The sequence below is a fragment of the Emydura macquarii genome, unplaced genomic scaffold, assembly GCF_026122565.2.
Source record: "Emydura macquarii macquarii isolate MOO-44397 ecotype Brisbane River unplaced genomic scaffold, CSIRO-AGI_Emac_v2 contig_2676, whole genome shotgun sequence".
NCBI classification, from domain to species: Eukaryota; Metazoa; Chordata; order Testudines; family Chelidae; genus Emydura; species Emydura macquarii.
Genome location: NW_027132813.1, coordinates 1980425 through 2002058, shown reverse-complemented (window position 1 = coordinate 2002058; position 21634 = coordinate 1980425). Strand labels below are relative to the sequence as shown.

Here is a 21634-nt window from a genome sequence, read left to right as displayed (position 1 = left end):
ACATGCTATAACCCTTCCCTGTAAGAAGCATCTATCCACCTTTGTCTAACAAGTCTTCCACTCAGAGAAATTTATCCTATAACAAGTTTAACCAGTTAACAAATCACTCATTCAGTTTTCAATCTTATACGTTTCTCCTGACCTTATTGCTGAACTGCTGTAGCCAAATTCATATGTATATTCACTAAGCTCAGATACTTCCTAGTCTATTTGTACCAAATTACTGCTCCCATATCCAATTACTTTCAGTAGCTGCTCCATTTTAGCATTTTGAGCAGTTCTTTGTTGAACGCTTTGAATTACTAATATACTCGACAACTTCACATAACTTTTACATGATAAATGATTTTTCTAATTTCAGAAGACAGTTGTTTCCTATCAAGTAAAAAGTAGCACAGGTCAAACTTTGCTCCAAGTTTAGGTTTAACAAAATTGAATTTTTCACTGAAAAAAAGCTTTTACCTTAGATTTTAATCTCTTTGGGTCTGGGACTGGGATCTGTACAGCACAGAGCACATGGAGAGCACTGAACAAGTAGTAATAAGGGAATGCCAACAGAAGTTTCCCCAGGATTTTTATTATTTCATTCCCATGAAAACCAGTTTGTTAAATAACTATTCTCCAGTAGTCTTTAAAACCCAGTAATTGTAGCACTGTGATAAGGCATAAAAACTTGTGCATTAAACTGACTGAATGTAAGTAAAACAGGCTAGCCTAATCTATTTGCACTGTCTAAGTGAAGAGACCCTGCAAATAGTAAGCAAGAAAATTAAAAGAAAATATAACATTTCATCATTTAAGTTTTCAGTTTTAACACTCAAGTGTGCTACTAACAAAACTGGTTTTAACATCTGACATAACGAGTGTCCCTTTGAAGAAATTACATTAACAGCTCACAGTCTAAACCCACAAATTTCATTTGCTTTTATTTCAGATCCTACCTTTTCATTTTAAGCATCTGATGGTATTTTCTGTCAAAAATTCACCAAAACAAATACAAAAACTTACTCTCTTGAAGTAAGCAAACTCCACTGGAAGTTTTCTTAAAAAAAAAATAAAAACTATCAACAATCTCTCAGAGAAGATCTAAAATATTTCCACCTCTTCACAGTTTAGCATAACTTCTTCGAAGTCTGAAAATGAAATCTGTTCCAAAGCAGTCCTGGTTTCCTATAGCACGCACATGCATTGGTTTGTCATGATAGAGCTGCTTATGTATGTTGGTGCTTTTTGAAAAAATAGAGCATTTGAGAGCCTCTTTTAAAAGTTAGTATGTAGAAATAGTTGTATCATCTGCATATTTATGAAACAGATATAATTTTGGGCCTAGCCACTTGACATTGCTTGTTTAAAATTTGTACCTAAAACTTTAAGCAAATACACTAGATCTGAAACTTAATGGTTAGAGGACAGAGAGATCACAAAGTGAATTAGGTCACTTGAAATGTATTGTTTTAAAGTAGGTTTTATTCTCCAACAACAAGTGAGAGGACCCCGCATTCTCACAAGAAATGAGAAAAGACAACCAAGTTAAATTAATCATAAAAAATGTGCCTTACTGAGTAACAACAATCTTATTGTAACCTTTTTTCCCTGCCTTCCCCCACATTCTTTTTTGCAAGATTCTAAATTAATCCTGTATTGTATGCAAATCTCTGATGCTCTAAATCACATTGGGCCAAGAGAGGTCTCAATATACAAAGTATTAGTGTAATCCTTATTCATGCAAGACACTTCCTACATAGCCTGCAATTGCTGCAGGAAGAGATTGATGTTGACATTTCAATAGGTAGCATTTTTCCTTCTGCGGCAATACGATCCAATATCCCAACACAGCACGGGGGGAAATGGATTGCCAGATGTGCCATCTTTTGGATGACAGACAGGACAGAGATCTGACGGTACTTTCTAGATGGGACGTCAGCCTTGGTATCTTAACCAGATTCCATGTCTAAATGCATTCTGGTCTATCTAGCCTCTCTCTATAGTTACCACATTTCCACTATCCAGGTGACTATATTTCAGTGGCTTGTGCAGAAATCCTCAAACACACTGAATATCTATATAAAATGTGACTAATAATTCAGCACGTATGCTTTTTTTACAGTTAACTTTTTTGAAGTGTTTACAGAGGCAACAATCCATTATCCTTCATCCACTGACAGCCAAAGGACAACAGCATTCTACTGGTGTACTTTGTATTCTCTAGCTTCTGTGCTCTGGATTAAAGCACTGAGTACAAACTGCAATCTTCAAAAGTTGTCACTGTAGTAGTAAGACTGTTATCATGATGTAGCACATTATATAAACATTTTAAAGTAATCAGATAATCTAACTTCACAACATACATTAAAACAAGGGAATCATAGCACCATCTATACAAGCCATTTTGCTGTTTTCACCATGGAGCTCCTTTGAGAGACCACAGAGAAACTGTAGAGACAGGCCAGAACATTACCATCTTTGCCTTTTAATTATTTTGCCTTATTAATTGAGAACGGAGGAGTTAAATCACAATTATTATACATATTTCATCCCATATTCACACACGGGGCAACCAGGGTAAAGTGGGATATCATGCCCATTTTCATGCACAGTGAACAACAAGGCTCCTCTCAGATTAGGTTTTTATGCATTTGTGAAGATAATCCTAGTCAGAGACATTGTAACTATACACAGAATGATCATAAACAGTAAGTAACAAAAATGAGCCTCCGTTCTATTTCCTCATACGGAATGCTATTACTCGAGCTCCCAGAACTTTGTTAGCACAGAGGGAAAGCCATTGATTTTTAATCATCTAATCGATCTTCTGCAGCATGCTAGAGTTGCAAACTAAAGGATCTCTCCTGTGTCATTATGGAAGTATAACAAAATAATGGTCTATTTTAAATAGAGGCAGCACCTATAATGACTTAAGTTTAAACAAATAAGAACTGTAACTCGCCCATAACTTTTCAAAGTCATTCATTTCTCCATTCTGTAGAGGACAAGGAGCGTTCACATACAAATGGATTCCCTTAACTGAGTATTTTTAGAAGTTTTCAGCATATGACATCCTGTGAATTCAAAACTAAATAACCAAGATGTCAATCACAGCTTTGATATCACAAAAGCTTTATGACTGCAATTCCCATAAGCTGAACAAATACATTAGTATCAAATTTCAAATCCTCTTGAACTTGCACTTTCCAACCTCTCACCTCAAAACGGCTATTACCCTGCCTGCTCACACTATTCCTATCAGTTGTGACTCTCTCTTTGTCCTGCTTGCCTCAAGCCTCCATAGCTACGGAATGTGTGGAAGCAGGAATGATATTCTTTAATTGGTGCTGACTCACCTCTGTGAACTGAGTGACTACCCCATCACAAGTTTGCCTTAAAAACTCTCTTATATTTTTAGGTCATAAGTGAGTCTCCATGAAACATTTTGATACTTTATAGATGCTACATAAAAATATTAACAAAAAATTAAAATTAGAAGGAAAATTGGCTGTGGTTTATTTTAACTAGTGATGCAAAGATGAAATTAGAGAGTAAGAAATATAGCTTTCCATCCCATTTCCCTCCATCCAATCCCACATTTCAGTCTGTCTCAGATGTCCTTCCGGATGTGTCATCATCAGCTTGAACTTTACATGGGGGAAGCTTATATGTTTTCAAAACTGTTTTCATTTAAAACAGCTAGAAACAAAATGTACTTAATACAATCTTAACTATAGGTGGAGCTGCCAGCTCAGCCTATGATGGTCTTGCCTTAAAAACAACTTTTGCTATGAGAAAGTTTATATATCCATAGTTTGATCTGTGACAAATTGTGCCACATGACACTAATGGAAACAAGAAGATGCTGACAGATGCAGGTATGAATATGTACATTTTCAACTTAGTATGGTGGTCTGTCCAGCTAGAAAGCAGAATGATTGTGTAAATTATGTAAGAGATAGTAAGGCCCAGCAGGAAGAAGGAAAGCATTATTGATTAGCTATCTAGTAAGTCCCAAGACAGTCATGATCCCCCTCTCCCAAACCCTACCCCTCTGGTGCTCCATTGTTGCATGGTAGGATTGAGACAGAGACAATAGCTAATCATCAATAATACAACTGTCTCTGGAGCATTCATTTACTAAAGCCTTACTGGTTAAAGTGTCTTAAGTCTTACACTTTTAAAAAATTAAAAACCAAAACTGATCAGAGGGCATTTTTCTTTTAAAATAACTACATCAGCAGAAATGCTATCAGAATGACTTAATTCATCAAAACTAGGTCTCAACTGAAGAAGCTTCTTACAAAAATGTCTGTTTTCTTCCTGAAAATTGTACATGAATATTCTTCTTATCCATTATTATAATGGCGCTTAATTGCACATGAACAATTTAAATAATGACCACTTGAATACAGGCCATTTCTTTTTTTGCAATGATGATCCTTGGTCAGTAATTATAAAGAAAGTAAGGTTCTACATAACTTGCAAATTTTCTAACTATTTTAATTTATAATATAAAAGTTAATTACAGATTAACTGTAGTTACGTATCCTAAATTAAAGCTTATAACAATGATATTTTTACCCAAAGCCAGAAACAGATTAGCAAATCAGCAAATTGAGGCAACAGCAGCAAAACTAAACCTCTGTACCAGTAAGGTAACCAAATCGATTTCCCATGTCAGCATCTCCAAGAATTTAATGATGTTTCAGCTAGTTGAGCTGAAAATACTGAAAAATAAAATTGAAAATTACAATAAAATCCACTAGTGTCTGTCTGTCAGGCAGCAGTAGGTTTAAATCACTCACTGCAGATACCTAAAGCGTTCATCTGGCCTAATTCTGTCCAGTTTGGGTTTCCAATTACTGCACTATTTCAAAAGGAAATCTTAATATTCGTCTTTAAATAGTATTCTGCAAACTCACACAGAAGTAGTCAGGCGCAATATGTTATATACACCCTATAACATAAAGGTGGTCACCTGATTGTGTATATTTAGTCAGGTCCCAAGTCAAGTGACCCCAAAAACAGAAAAGGAAACAAGTGTGGTTCCTCATTTTCTCTCACCATGCTTCCAATGCTTTGTTAAACTGTATATGGTTTACAATATATAGTTTTATATGGTTTCTATGGTTGTACAAGGACTATATATTGGTCAAGAGCCATACAAAACAAGCAGTGAGGAAGGACAACATCAAAATAGCAAAGGGCTTGTTAAAATTTAATTTGCACTTTGTCAGATTGCAGTCAGACCTACCACATGACACCATTACAAATGCAATAAAAAACAGCTGTTAATGCAACATTGAAGTTGAGAAGTGAACTTTATATTACTTAGGAAATTCGAAGGTTAAGCTTCCCACAGCAAAATTAACTTAAAACATTGCACATATTTAGTTCCGTCAATTTCTGCTTCTGCTGTGCTGCTGTGGAAACCTTAAAGACAGATGGTCAGTCTAAGAGTTACCTTGAGATAAGGGTCATTGCTAAAGGTAGTCATTTTTCCAAAACAAAAAATGCCTTGAGTCACAACTTAATTTAAATATGTCAGTAATTTCCCTTTTTAAAAAATATTAAATTGGTTTGTCATAGGAAATGAGAACAGTCAAAATAATTGTAAGAAGTGATTAAAACTAGTTAAGAATGCAGACTGCATAACTGGATAGAGCCAAATTCGTATAAGAAAATCACAGGGGAGTCTTGCTCAGTAGTGGGATGATCAGGAAGACAGACTAATACTAAGTCACAGAAATCAAGACCATGACAGATACAGTCATAGCCAATACTACAAATCCTGTGCGTAACTTTACTCAGGTGAGAAACCCAGGTGATTTCAGAATCATAAGTAATGAGGGACAAGTTATTAAAAATGAAATAATTATATTAGTATTATTTACTTTTCACTATGCTGTTTATTTTCACTATTCAAGTTGAGTGATGCACAAGAGAGACTAGTCAATTTCCCTCTCAGGTTCTTATACAGTATCACAATACTGCTCAGAGATTATTTCTATTGTTTACAGTGGTGTTGCAACCTTGTATGTTCTGGTACCAACACGGTATTACCTTACCTACCTTGTCTCTCTTATTTCTATTGGCATTTCAAAAGCAATGGAAACATTTCTGCTGGTCTTAGATTTTAATTCCAGGTAAGATCTAATATTTACTTCTTGCATTCCATTTTCTTTAATGGAAAGAAAAACTGCTGCAGTACCAGCAAAGTACCCAAAGCTAAAGTCAAAGTGTTGCCCAGAGAAAGGAAGAGCACTCTTCCTCCATGCCTCATGCAGTTTTTAGTACAGCAATCAGCTATCTGGTCAATAGGGGAGGAATTACTAAATTAACCAGTTTAACATTCTGGTGCATGCATGCCCAGAATGTAAAAGTTTGAAACAGATGGTTATGTAAGAAATGGGGGGCAAAGGGAGGATGCCACCACGAGAGAGGGAGAATAGAGTCCTAAAGTGCTCTCTTTTTTTATTTTTCAAAGGCAGAGGGTACAAGTCAGACCTGGTGGCTTTCACTGGGTGCCGCCTGTGGTCTTCTACTTCAAATTGTGCACATCCTCAATGCCGCAAAACCCAAGGGCAAGCTATTCTTGAACTTAATGTAGATAATAATTGCATATTCAAAAAACAGTCAAGGAGTGCTGCCATTGAGGGGGAGTGTAGGGGAACATCTGGATTGTGACAGACCTGTTAGGTAAGCCTGACTGGTCCATCTTTACATTGTTTGGTTGCATGCTTCCAGAGAGAAACATGTGATAAGAGTGCAAGCTTATTTAAAAGGGTAAAATATTAGCAGTGGCCACAGATTTTGAATGTTTAACTTGAGACATCTCAGACCCGAGTTTCAAAAATGCGGAGTATCCACCACAACTCCAACTGAAGGCAATGAGAGCTGTGCATACTCAACATCTTTGAAATTAGGCTCCCAGTATACCAACCTCTAAAGAACAAGCAACCAAAATTAGTAACCACTTTTGAAAACTTGTTAGTTATATCAAACTCTGCAAAGGTTGTATACACATTGAGGGCCATAAATACAGAATATGAACTTTTTAAAATGAAACTGTTCAAGTTGCCAGAGTACAAAAGAATGAACATGTTTAGAATAGAAAACTTTATATATTTGCATAAGTTTGTTCAAATACAATTTTAGGTCTAAACTAGGCAAAATAATTTTCAGTCAATAACTGAAAAAGTACAGGAAAATTATGAGCCACCGAAAAGAGGATTTTATGACATCAACAGGACCTCTCGCTACAATCAGAACCCCATAATTCTGTTGCCAGTTTATAAGTGCACGCACGTGCAAACCATAAGATGCAATGCACTATGGGGAGGAGGTGCAATGGAAGTTTAGTGTAAGCAGCGGTACTAAAACCAGAACTGCTCAATGCCATTCGACAGACTTTTTTATTATTGTTTTTGAACTTGTGGTTATTTCCTTTCCATAACTATGTTTTTCAGTGGCATTGTATAATTTAAATTAGAGAAGAACCTGTAAATAACTGAAGTTTAAATATAAGATATCCTAGAACAGAAGAGCGATTTTTGTTAATGTAAAGCACTTAGGGATGGTATCTAAAACTTCAGCTGATTGACTTTTTTAGATGAGATGTCATCAGGCAACTGAGTTTCTACCCCATGAATCTGGAGTTATTGTTACAAGGGTGGAGTTGGTATTTTAAGTGTTTTAATTTATTTTGAAAGAATGATGTCACGGAGCAGTTTACTGTACAGTGACACACACAGAATTGTCTCTTCCTTTTACTATTTGAAGCTGCCCTTACAAGTCATTATGGCAGGACAGGAAGTGCTCACTCTTCACCTGGCAGCTCTCTCTAGCCTTGCCTGAATGACTCGCATGAGAACACTAATAGTAAAATGAGATACTGTAGCACAGAATAATGGATAATAGTGGTATCCTATCTTCATCATGGGAGTGCTATAAAACCTTCTGAGACTTGCAGATATGTAATGGAGGCATTCTTGCTCGTCTTCTCTGCATTTATGACTGCAAGAGATTTCCTCCACTCACTGTAAATACCTCCCTTCATTTAAGCACTCTTATGGGAACAAACAAATGCAGGACAACGTCAGTAGGCCAGTGTTGTACGACAGTCGGTTCTGATTTTAAAAGACAGATCACAACTCCCCATATGACAGAGATTACCAAGCCATACATACTCTGCACAATTATGCCTTCCATTCAAGGATCTAAAAGCAGCATGTAATCAAAAAATTAAGCCTCACTATACCCAAACGAGATAAGTGCTAGCCACCATATTACAGAGGGTGTAAAATGACAGACTTTCCCATGGTCACCTGGCAAATCAGCATCGGAACTGAGAATATACCCAGCCCTCTGTCTAGCCACTAACCGAAACTCCTTCCCCCCTTGTAAGTTTCATGGGAGTTTCCAGATCTTTTAGTCAAGTGGCGGATATTCTAAAAGTGGAGAAGGGAAATAGGATAAGTGGGAGAAATCTGACTTGATTTTATTAGGTCCCTTAGTGCTCAGATTTTCAACAGCAATTGATATTTTGGCAACAAAGAACAATGCCAGAGAGCAGCATTAGCGGTGGAAGCAATAATTTCAGATTCCAACAAATTATGCTTGGACCCCGACATCCAAAAATAAAATGTTTGGGTGACACGTACATTCTACTACCCTTATTCTAACTGGTCTACAACCACCAATCTCTTGTGATATATGGAGAAGGGTACACTGGTTGAAAATTAAACTAGACATAGGCCTGGTGTCCATAAGAGAAACAGCTACTCAACCAATAGAAACTACTGCAAAAGAAATATAAAAGAATTGTGTAGCAAGTGTTAAATGGCGTACGTCCTATACCTAACATCCAACTAAATAAACAGAGGAGTGTGTTATCAGAAAAATCTAACCTAAGAGAAAAATTACAAGCACTAAAATATTCCATCTGCTTACCACAGGCAGTTATGAGACTTGGAAAGTTATTTTGCAAACTAAGAAGTCATCAACTTGCATCAAATTAAGTGAATTATTTCTAAGGCAATTTCATTTATTTTGTACCTAAGTATTAAATGCAGAGCCCCACTATCCAGCAAAAATACTGGAAATGTTCAAATGTGATTATAAATTGCTTTCTATACAATCTTCAGAAATGCCAAGTTAACATATAGGGAGACTACTAAGCATATTTGGATTCATCATAAATGCTCTGCATTAATTATGCCAAAACCAACTACTAGTCCCATATTTGAGAAAAATATCCAAGACTTCAGGTACCCAAGCAATGACCAGTTTTTCAGTCTTCTGAAGTGGAGACTGACTAGGTTTCAAAACTTTTCCAGCACATGATTTTCCTATACAAAATTTGGATAATGAAGATTAACACAGGACCCCCAACTCGGATATTGGAGAAAATTTATTTTAGAAGGGGTTCAAAAAGGATCTTGCTCTTTCAAGGTGGCATGGACTCACGGTCAATTCTAAAAAGGAAACCACTGGAAATAAAAGTGATGAATGCTCTATTAAAGCTGTACCAAATTAAAATAAAAAAATTATTTTCTGATACCAACCATTGTTAAAATACTATCCGTTAAAAACCAAAAGTCATTAATAAGTCAATGTGAGTGTTAACACACAGAGAGTCCAGTTTTAGAAACTGTACTGTCCAAAAGCCAGACAGCAAGGAACAAGGGGGGATTGTTTGTTTTTATAAATTACTGAGCACCCCAAATGTAAAGATTGGATGAAGTTCTCCGGGATAGGCCAAATCTGTACAGAGATTTTCTGGGTTAAAAAGAAAAAGAAACCCTGAAACAACAAAACAAAACAAAAAATCAAAAACCATTCTTCTAAAAAGCCCCCTGAATTAATTTTGTGATTGTTATATTTAACACTTCATTCTTGATGCACACTAAAAAGTAACACAAGCACATTTTTTAAATAAAAAGTATTACTTTGTCTAACATTAAAATCAACACCTATTTCTGCAAGCTGTTATAAGCAGTATCAGGCCTAAGATAGAGCTCCTTTTGCAAGCTAAAATGCATTTCAATGACCTGCAATTGATTTTTGTTTTAAAAAAACAGTTTCAAAGACATATAATTGATTCTCTAACAAGCTAGACTGCATGATATTGATGACATCTTGCACCAAAATAGCATCTAATCAACGGCTAGGATAACTATACAATTTCAAATACTGTGGGATTCTCATTGACACCATTTTGCATACTTTAAAAATAGGTATGTAACTTACTCTGAGACATCTTTCACAAACAGCATATAATTAGAGATCAAAACACTGCTGTCATGGTGACAAGGCCAAACTCTGGAACATGTTCATATTGTGAAAACTGATCTTGTTTTAGTGATTAAGCCAATGAGATAGGACTTTGGATTCTCCATGATTAAGAGCTATTCTATATTTTCTAACTGCGCCCACTCTAGTACTGCTTATTTCTTTTCTTTTTTTTAAAAAAGGTATTTTGCACTTACATAGCAATTTTCATACAGGGATCTCAAAGTGCTTTACAAACATTAAACACGAAATACAAACAAACCAATTTTAAAAGCATGAAACCAAGGAATAGATTGTTAAACAGCTCATCCAAGGTCACAGACCATGTCTATTTAAAAGCTGGGAATGGAATCAAGGAGTTCTGCCGGTTTCTCACTAAAGTCACCAAATCACACTTCCTTCCATTTTTACCAGTTTACCTGGTTGCTTTTAAAAACTGCTTTAGAAAAGAGTATGCACATGTGTACAATTTATTCTCTACAGGAAAGTCCGCATAGAAGAAATGTCTCTTTTTTTTTTTAATAAATGTATTTATTTAGAGCCACTCAAACTGGGTAAAATACATTTTTGTAAAACACACGCTTTTATAAAACCTAAGACCAAAGAAATGTTTTCAAAATTATTTAACAGTCATTTTAAAACAACTATTTCCCTGAAGCATTTACAATCCAAACGTTACAGCACTGAGAACCTGAAACCTAACTGCCTGCATTGATTTTCAGTGTTCAAGTTGAGAGACTGCAAAAAGTGAGCAGGATAAATAGTGAAAAGTGAACCGGATGCTTATGATTCTGTTTTAACAACTTATAGCAGTGGGGTTCCCAAACTGTTGACAGCGGAACACCAGGAGCCCATGGAATACTTGCTGGAACCAAAAATTCATTAACATTTTCTAACATTACTCTTCCATGTTCACAGGTGCTGAAGTTGCCACAGGGCTGTTATTCAATTGCCAATGAGAAAAGTGGTGGTGGTACATACAATTGTGAATGCAAGAGGAACTGTCTGAGTGAAGTTCTCTATTAAGATAGCGTTCCATGCTATGAAGATTTGAAAACTCTTCATTTAAGGCATAATTTGCAACACACGTAAAGGAACTGTTTACAATATATGGGACCAACCCTACATTTCTTGTGTACCTATGATTCCCAATAACTTTCAGTGAATGCAGGAGCTGCCCATATGATTTTTTTAATATGATGGTATCCCTTTAAAATCTGGACTAGTAGTTGGCTGTTTTTGCAAGAGTCTAAAGATCCTACCCAAGTTCTACTGGATACCACTGTCAGCTCTGGTACCCAAGACAAATCTTTCCCTGAAATCATAGATGTTAGTCATCCACACAGAGGCTTCATTTTCAGATTAATTTTGCATTTGTCACCTGCAAGGTCTCCACCTATATTTGTCCACATATTCTCTCAGGCCTCTGCAGGTTATTTTCTATTATTTATAAAACATCAGGAAATACTCAGACCTGGACCTTTTTGAATGTTTAGCATCTGGAGAAGCCAACTCCCACCCCACAATCACAGGTCCCATTTACAATTTTTTCTAAAAATCATAAGAGAGCTCTTTATCAGTAACTCTTGCCATACTGCACTGACAGGAAAAAGAATATCCTCTTAGTCAAAGTGTCATTTGAGTAAGACAAGTGGGAAGGGTGTCATTTTCTTAAAAAAAGAAAAAGGAAACACGTCAGACTAGTTCACTTGTCCACAGATTATCTGAACACATGGCTTCTCTCTGAGGCCCAAAAGAGGATATCATCATAATCAACGTTATATACTTCTAGTCACTGCATGCCATTCTCCTAAGACATCTGCAGGATATGTTCACCAGTGTGCTTATTTTAGAGTTAACTAATCCATCTTCAAAAAATGCTAATTTGAGAGGGCAGGAGACAAACACACTGCAGCTTCAGGTTCAATTTATAAACAGGAAAAAAAAAGGGACTGTTTTGCTATGAAAACATGGTACATTCATCCCTGATATACGCAGTTCAGTGCTGCCAAAAGAGACTTGCATTTATTTGTAAATACAAGTAATCTAATTTCAAAGTCATTCTTAAATTCGAGAGCAATTTCGAAGGCATGTCAAACAAAATATTCAAATCAAAACCAAGGTCCTCAATGAAACTATGTAATGGACTCATTTCATGACACTAGCGGAAAGTTGTGTGTTCTATGGCCAACTCCTTCCTTAGTCAAAAGGACGGAATGACTCTGAAGGCAGAATTAGCTTTTAAGTTTCCACTTTTCTTTACTTCAAGGATGTAATATTACAATCCTTTGAGCACCATGTTCAGAACAGTTTTTATAAACATTTGAGACAGTTTGGGTGTCAGACTGACTATAACTCATGTAATTAAAAAAGGATATTTAAGTTTATGCTTACTTAAAACTGAAATGTACATTCACAATCCTTTGTCTCATGGACTATGTTCACTATAAGATGTTAGAATAATTTAAAATGAACTGAAAAACACATCCAATTAAGTCAATTGAATCAATATGCAAAGCATGACATATCTACAGCACACAACCACAATGCCAGAGTCTTGACTGACACATTATACAGTAGTGCAGTCTATTTTATTAAACAATATAAAACCAAAGAAACATTTTTAGTTCTATCTATGGAGCAAATGTTAGCATTATTCAAATCACAATGCTTTCAGCTTGTCAGTTTGCAAGTTGTTTTTTTTAAACCACACACATATCATTCAGAAGCTAATAAGAAAGACTGTAGGTGGTCTAGGAGCAATGACTCCCATGCTCACAAAGTGCTCCAAGATTCACCAACTAGCAGAATGAAAATGACTTGTTTCTCATCAGTTTACTTTCAGAAGGTTATCTTTTCAACAATTTTTTCTATATGAAAGCTTGTATTATGGAAAAATTAATGGTTTAGGGGACTGGATTTTTCACCCATGGCTTAACTGGAGAGATGAACAGATGTCTAATTCACCATGCATAGTAACGGATTTTCTTAAAACTAGGTATCTTCTTCTATCATTGTTTTTTGTTTACTTGTTAAAACAGCAAATTCAACTTTTTTGCTTTGTCTACTCTGATTTTCATTTCTCCTATTTTGAACTTACTAGTCCAAATGAAGAAGTTATTTCCTATGTACCTACAAAAGAGGTTTTTGTAGAGAAAGTTGGTTTACTACTTCACCAAATATGGCTCAATGTGACAGGCCAGCAATTTCAACTGGTGGTTCAACTTCAGCAACCATACTTTTGAGATAGTTTAGCTCCAGACCTGAAATCCATACCTTGTGACAAGAGTTCCACAGGTTATGTGCTATAAAGTATCAATTTTATCAGTTTTAAATTTGCTACCTTTTGCTTTAAGTGGATGTCCCTTGCATCTGACTTACTTGCTCTATATTGTTCATTGTTTTATATAACTCTAGTTCCAAGAAAGAACATGATAAAAGAGTCCCAAGCTTTCATTTTCCCCTCATACTGAAATCTTTCCATGTCTCTGAGCATCTTCAACATCCTCTATGATGAAAACTGATGCAAAGAATTTTAGTTTCTCTAAAGTGTCTATCAGCCTTACTTACTTTCTTTACTTCCTGGCAGTCCTGTGGATCAACACATTCTCGTACAGGTTTCATCCTGTATATTTGGGTATAATGCCTAGTTACAAAGCCATGCAGCTGGTGCAAGACAGAAAGTGGTGGAAAGACTTAATTCAGCCCCATCATTAGTGCTGAGTTGATGGATAGGAATCAAAGAACAGCATACCTATCTCACAGCAACTGTTTGTTGTAAGGCCTTATTTATAAAGTGCTTTCAAACACTCATGTAATGATACTAGGAGATCATTATTAATGAATTCATATCTAGTAAACCAGAAATATTCAAGTATTTGTAGCATTAATACACACATGCACACAAAATCAGATCAAAACCACTAAGTCAAACCATGTTAATTACCCAGTTTAAGCCTTGTAAAGTGCCCCCCACATAAGCACTCCATAAACATGTGTAATAAAATAAGCTGTCTCCTTTCTTTAAAAAAATTATGTTTTAGCTCTCCTATCAGTCAAGTAGAATGAGTTTTCACTTAAGTAAAAAGAAACAGTGACTAAAGGCAGTGATTTTTAAGTTTTTATGTTTTACTACGGATTTAAATCCATTCACCTAATTTAGTGTGAGGAAATAATAGTTTTGGTTAGAGCTAGATCTAGAGTAGGCTTCCTTGCCACAGCTGTGTCAATACACCTCAGTCCTGACCCACAGAATCATCATCCACCCACACCTACTCCAGTGCACCTCAACATTGACCTGCAATACTCTCTGCCATTCTAGTTCAGTCTTCAGCAAAGACTCCAGTCAACACAAATTGTAACAAGCTGTATGGTAGTTCTTATGTGAACTAGAACAAATGAATAATTCATTTTCTCAGGGCTTACTCCAGAACTTGAACTTGGGGCACCAGATAGGAAAGGCACCACTAATCCAACTGCACCACCTTTGTCCCAGTGGAAAAGAATTTTCACAGAAAAGTGTATATTTCTAAAACTGTCTATTTAAGACTGGTTTAGGGGACAAGGACATGGTGTTCTGGTACCATTTAAAACAAAATGAAGCTGACAAAGGCACCTTTGGTTAGGTAAGAATGGGGACAGGTATGGACTTCTGAGATTAGGAGGTGATTTTTAAAAAGATCATCCAAGGTTCCTGGAGAAAAAAAGCTTCAAATCAAAGTTAAACATTGGCCAGAGAGAGCTTTGTTAAAATCAAAGGACTTTTTTAAAAAAAATACAAGTATCAACTTATTTATTTATAAAAAAGAAATGCTTCAGTGAGGCATATTCAGAAGTTAATCATATAATTGAAATTTATATTCTGTTGATTATTCATATTATATTAGATAATCATTGAAAGGGCCAGATGAATGTGACAGCAGCATGGTAATGTACTAACAACTAGGAGATTCAGACTCAGAAGTAAACTCCGGATTCTCCCAGGACACTAGAAAGCTTGGGGCTGAATGTGTCATCATGTATATGATGCAGGCAGTGTTGGTGAGAGGCAGGATAAATGGTAATATCCTACAGAACCCCTGCTGGCCTGTTCTCAAAGCAGTATTGCCATCAGCTGTGGCTGAGTACAGTACCTTATAGTTGCCAGAAATAAGATGGGATGAAACTAATCATACTGTGTTTTCAATCAACTTCCTGCTGGCAGCCACCATTTCGAGAATGGAATTCATTTGTTTTATGCTTATTAACATATTTCCTTCTTTTCTGGTTCTAAGGCATTGCATACAATATCTTCAGTGTTGGTATGGGCTTTAAAGGAAATAAAAAGCATTCACTAGAGCACAAATAAAGTTGTCAAGTTATATCTTTGACTTCTCCCTTCCCCACAATCAACTCCTAGAAGTCCAACTGGTATTTCAGCTTGTAATATTAACCCATGCATGTGACTGCATAATCACAAAGGCCCCAGTCCTGCAATGAGCGCCGCACAAATGGATCCCTATGCTTGTATAAAGCAAGCCCTTCCAAAGTCAACGGGGATCTGCCAACATGATGTTCATTACAGGACTGGGTCCTAAATTGGAGCAAAACAGCTCTAGGTAGCAAGCAAAATGGCTTGATTGGAATACGTATGGTATAAGATACACGTTTCTGAAATCTGCGGCTCTAAAAGAAAATAACCAATGTAAACTATAGTCTGTGATTCCAAAAAGCAATGAAAGAATGTAAGAAGTTCAGTACAACTGAAACCCCAAACAAAGTATGTTGCAATGCCCACGCTGCCTGAAACTCGACAAAACTTATGACATGTTATAATAATAATAGGAGGAAAGGATAGTGAAGGTATTTCTAAGATATTAGCATAAATGGTTTTGTAAATGAAGTTCGAAGAGATTAATATTGACTAGATTTGTTGATTTAGGCTGTTTTGGGTACCTGAAAATGATTCATTAAAATGTAATGCTCAACCCTATGCTCCATTTGACCTAAAAGGATTTAAAGGGATTGATACTTTTTTTTAAAAAATGATGCAGAAAAATAACTGAAAGGGTTTTTTTGGTTTTCTCCCTTAGAAAAAAGGAATATCAAGTCTGGTCTTGCTCGAAGGCCTCTGGGAGTTTTCAGGGATGCTTATTGTGAGCTTTAACAAAGATTTAACATTTATAATTGAAGTTAATTATTGACCTTAAATAGAAGTTTAAAGAAAGTTTTACCCAGTCTGACAACAAATCCCTTCCCCTCTTAGTTGTTCAGTTCACAGTCTCTTGTAACATCACTATTTTAATTGTTCTTCTGTAAACATCCAGTACATCACCAGAGAGTCTTCCAGCCTACACAGGACTTGAATTTCTAAGGTTTAAAAAAACATTTGCTTCTTTTTTATATTTCAGACTTTTATGCAGAGAAAGCAGCAACAAAATACACAATCATCCCCCCATCTCTTTGTACATCACTTTTAAAAATGTGTGTTTCAGGAACTACTGACATCATAGTTCACCTAAAGACAGATTTTAGTGCTGGGACCAACAGTAAGTATTTTTACATGAAAGGCCTACTTTATTTGTAATGCTCCTTTTCACATTTATCTTACCATGCCAAATATTTGTAATTACTGTAGAGAACATTCACTTTAGGCAAACGCTAGTACTAAACATTTCACAGAACTTCTGTGTGTCAACACATGAAAATAATTACAACCTTTTCATATATAGCCAAGACCAACTTTCTGGAGTACAGACTAGCCCATTGGGTTAGCACACATTGTTCTACCACAAGTGTGATCAGAATCAAGGGAAGTCTTGAGAGAAATCTTGATCATTAGACTAATAGGGAACAGGGAACATTGACCTGCCAGAGACTTCTGAGAGAAAAAAGTGAGATGTGCACCACTCCAAGAATCAAGATTCCTCCCAAGGCTGGTGATAAGCTGCATTTCCACTAGGAGGACTTGCCAGCATAGCTATAATGGTACAGCTCTACTGGCAAACCATTCCTAGTGTAAACAAGTACTAAAAAAATGAGGCCAAGTGTGTCTTCAGAGATCAGAACTATACATGTAAACAAGCCAACCATTCTACAGGACACTTAACAATGTCAGCCTCTAATAACTCAATGATGAAAAATCTGAGCCTATGATAAATGGAATCTTCTTCTTTTCTTTTTCCCTCTGGCAAAGTATATTTGTGTTCTGGAAAGGTGCCAGATTGACAGAATGTAAAGCTGAAGCCCTATTTATCAACACCACAGGTAGAGAAGGTGAAATTTTCCACACTGCTCCACTGCCAGTGTACTGCTGGAGTGACATCGCTCCAAAAAAAAAGGGCAAATTAGTGCCAATTGTGATGGCTGTTCGTGTGATAGGGACGTATGTCCAGCAATAACATACAGACAGCACCTTTAAAGGGCCATTTTCTTCAGAGCCTCCTGTCATCATTAAGTAAAACCTCAAGTCTGAAGTGTCAGATTTTTTTTCATGACAATACATTGATGTCACAAACATACAACACTGAACTCACTGCCAAAGTACAGCATGAAAAGAGTTGTAAGCTGAAGTTTTGGTAACTCCTTCAGTGCCTCTGTAAATCATCACTCTCACAGAAGCCAGCACACCACAATAGAAACAGTAGAAACTCCTTTTCAGTCATGTTATAGAAAGCATCAGGTATGAATATAGGGGCCTAGTAAACCAAAAATAAATAACAATTTACTGTATATTTACAATATGCCTTGTAAGCTCACTCCCAATGGGACCGTCGTATTTGTTAAAGTTCAGACTATTGTCATAACTCACAAATGGGATTTAATTTAGAATTCTGTCATTCCAATAAAACCATCAAATGTAGTCTATTGTATAGTAACTGCTCTAAATCACTCTTAATATACCACCTTCCACTCATCCAGAGTACTTTAAATTGTATTATATAAATCCCAAGAAGGTAAAGTCATAGACCGATATAAATCTCAAGTGGCCTCCCACAATTCTACCCAGTTACATCTCCTTTGAACACTCCATAAATAAGAACTGTAAGGACCCTACATCTTCACCACACATATTAAAGACACTTTACGTTCCTGTCTCAGCCAGCACATTCCATATGCCACAATATATCTGCTAAAAACTGATAATGGAAACATCTTTACCAGGCATGGCCCTGGAGTGTGAAAGAAGATTCACATGGGCAGTTATGTTTTTTCCTCCAGCATAGAGAAAGGACTTCTCACTTTAAAAAACACAGGATCAGCCAGCAGATGACATGAACCATCCCTGTCATGAGGCCTGCTGGGAAGGTTTTGTTAAGTGGCAACAAGATACCCTCTACATTGCTATTCATACAGCACCATTCATGTCCCCCCACTATGCTCTTTACAGACCTAAAACATGACAGACCGAAAGGGAACCTAAATTACATGCTAGCCATATCTATGGAAGGCCCAGGATAAGGGCCCAGGATTCAAGAAAGTTCCTGATTGCTGCTTTGCTGATGCCATTATTACTCCACCTGGGGGGTTCAGAAATAAGGTGTGTTAGTTTCCATTAAACTGAACATTTGGAGGGTTAGATCTAGAGGCAATGAAGCTGCTCCCTTCAGGAAATTCTTTACAATTTCTAAAGGCCATGGGGGAGACCACATCAAGGTGTCAAAGCTCTGAGGGGGGACAGGTAACACATGGGGAGTTAACAGAATAATAATAAATAAATAATAATAATAATATGGAAAAAAAATACAAGCCACAGACACACCCAGATGGTGGACCACACTAAAGAGAGCTAAAAATGGGCATATAGAGGGGATATTTTGGGATGATTTAGCTGCTGCTGCTGCCCCCACCCCACCCCTAATAAACCACTTTTAATCCAGAAGCCAGCCACCCCCTCTGTGATGCAGCAAATACAGTCACAGGCCTGGGGGAGTGGCCCCTCTGACAGGGCAAGCCCCTTTGCACAGCAGGGGGGCCACAGGCCCCTGCCCTAGCTCAATCCCGACGGAGGTAGCTCAGCCTTCGTGACAGGCCCGAGGGGAGACCAGCAATCCCGGCCCCAACCTGCTAGGCCGCCCCTGGCCTAGCCACCAGGCCCGGCTCTGCTCCTGCCCACCCCCACGGCAGCCCAGACCCCGACCCCAGCCCCAGCCCCAGCCCCAGCCCGGGCCTCACCCCGCCCGGCCCCCGCCTCCCCAGGCCGCACTCACCCCCAGAATCCGCAGGGGCACCGGGGCGGCAGGCTGGGCGCCTTGCTGCGCTCGCTGCCGGCATCTCCCATGGCGGGGCCGAGTCTCCGGCGGGGCCGGGGCGGGGGGTCGCTGGGAGCGGAGGGGCCGGGGCTCGGAGCCGGGATTCCAGGCCGGTCAGCTGGAGCCGGGCGCTACCACTGCGGCGGTAGCGGGAGGGGGCGGAAGGGGAGCAGCCGCGCCCGGCGAGGCCTGGGGGTACACTAAGCTCCGGGCGGCGCCCCTCCCTCTCCGCGGCGGCTGTGACGAACCTGGTCGCGCCGCGAGCCGCACGCACCCCCTGACCCCACAATACCCCCAGCTCCTCCCCCTGTGGCGCTCTCAATGGTATCGCCCGGCCACTGGCTCAGCTGGGAGTGGCACGTACCATCCGCCTCCTGTGGGGGAGGCTGGTATAGACCAGGGGCGAGGGCCAAGCGTCGGTAACAGTTGGGGGCACCGATACTCGGGAGGAAGAAGTCGCATCCGGTCCCAGGAGGTTCAGGGGAACCGGGGACAACAGAAGAATCTAGAGACGCCTCCCTCCCACCGCATGCAAGAGATGGTACGGCCCGGGAAGATGGGCCTCGGGTTGAGAAGGGGCGATGGTTGGCGCATGCGCGGGGAGGGGAACCCGGAAGTAGGAGCGCGGAGTGTCGCCCGTGTGCTCCCGGTCTCGAGAGGGAGGGACGGTCACGCTCACGCTCCTCCCATCGGGCACCGGCCCCCGCGCATCCCCCACTCAGCAGCGTCCCCGGCTCCGCCCGGGGCTCAGCAACCGGCGATGGGTTTGTGATTCAAGCGGCGGGGCTCGGACTCGGACTCGGACTCGGACTCGGACTCCTGGGTTCCCGGCGGGACACACCCGCCTGCGACCTTGGGCTGGGGCCCGCTGTTCGCTCAGTGACCCGGCGGTGCCGGGGCCGGTTCGCTCCCGGGGTGCCCGACCCCGTCTCTCATCGATCCTCTGAACCATTTCCCACAAGACTCGGGGTCTTTGTCTGCCTGGGGTGGCCCCCCGCTTCCCCCCGCTGTTCAGCCCAGGAGCCCTCCCCACAACACACGCCGCGCTGCTAGGAAGGGTCTAGTGAATGACCCACGCCATATGTGTGTCTGGGGAACGGACTTGTTCTTCGCGTGGTTTGGACCTAGTCCTTTCTCCCCGCCCTTCCGATCATGCCCCTGTGGGATTCCCTCCCCTCTGATGGGGAATTGGACCGTCTGTCATCCTCTGTCTAGACTGTCTCCACTCCCTACCCAAAATTCTGCCAAAAGGCACCTAAATCATCCAAAAGTGACTACAAGTAAATTACAATTACATTTAAACTAATCTGCCAGGGGCATTATCCTCTCCACCGTTTGTACTTTGGAAGTACAGAATCAGATTACATTTGGCCCCAATTGTAGGTGACATAAGAACAAAAATCTAAGACCACAAGAGCTATTTCTAAGAATTGTTAATTTTCAGTTGCAGTGGAACCGAATTTTTTGTTTACAAATAAATATTCATTTTAGACTGCAGGACTGTATAAATGATTTGTGGTGTCTATAGTTACAATTTTTGTTTTCTGTATATTGCATCTTTAACATTAAAGACTACCTGTTTGTCTGTTGGGAGAAGGGCTGAGGAGGAGATTCGAGATAGTGTTTCTTACAAAGGGGGAGAGAGACTTTGCTTTCTCTTTCCTGAACACTTGAGAATTTTTCTTTGTTTTCCTTGATGTAAAATAAAAATAATCTAGGCTGAAAATGCATGTGTATGTATTATGTATGGCAAACATATCACATAATACATAAGAGGAAAAAACAGTGAAACTGGTTAGTCTTGTCTGAGCTGAACAGATTGCAAAAAGTAAAAGAGCATAAAAGAGTAAAATTGATTTTTAAAATAGACAGTTACTAGTTTAGAGCACTCTAACTCTACAAAAATGGGGGGCCTCTAGCATTTAAGTGTTTGAACGGGGGCCAGGTTGTAGTTCTGACATAGAGTTAGTGTGTGACCCTGAGTATATCACAGTCTTGGGCTCTATGAGCCTTAGTTTCTCCAACTGTGAAATGGGAATGATGATACTGACACTCTGTTGTAAAGCTCTTTTTCATTTTTGGATGAAAAGTGCTACGTAAGTGAAAAGTATTAGTATTATGAT

At 38.9% G+C, this 21634-nt stretch overlaps 1 protein-coding gene across 3 annotated transcripts in view; it reads right to left on the bottom strand.

The window, feature by feature from the left end:
* Positions 1-20051, bottom strand: part of ZFAND3 (zinc finger AN1-type containing 3) — a 221084-nt gene extending 201033 nt beyond the window's left edge. Inside the window, exon 1 of one of the 3 annotated variants that reach the window (XM_067564757.1) lies at positions 19876-20051. In XM_067564757.1, the coding sequence (XP_067420858.1) occupies positions 19876-19973 (98 nt within the window). In that variant the 5' untranslated portion in view covers positions 19974-20051. Of the gene's footprint in view, positions 1-19469; positions 19820-19875 lie in introns of those variants that run through there. The other 2 variants (XM_067564758.1, XM_067564759.1) reach the window with 2 other exon arrangements.
* Between the last annotated feature and the right edge of the window lie 1583 nt (positions 20052-21634).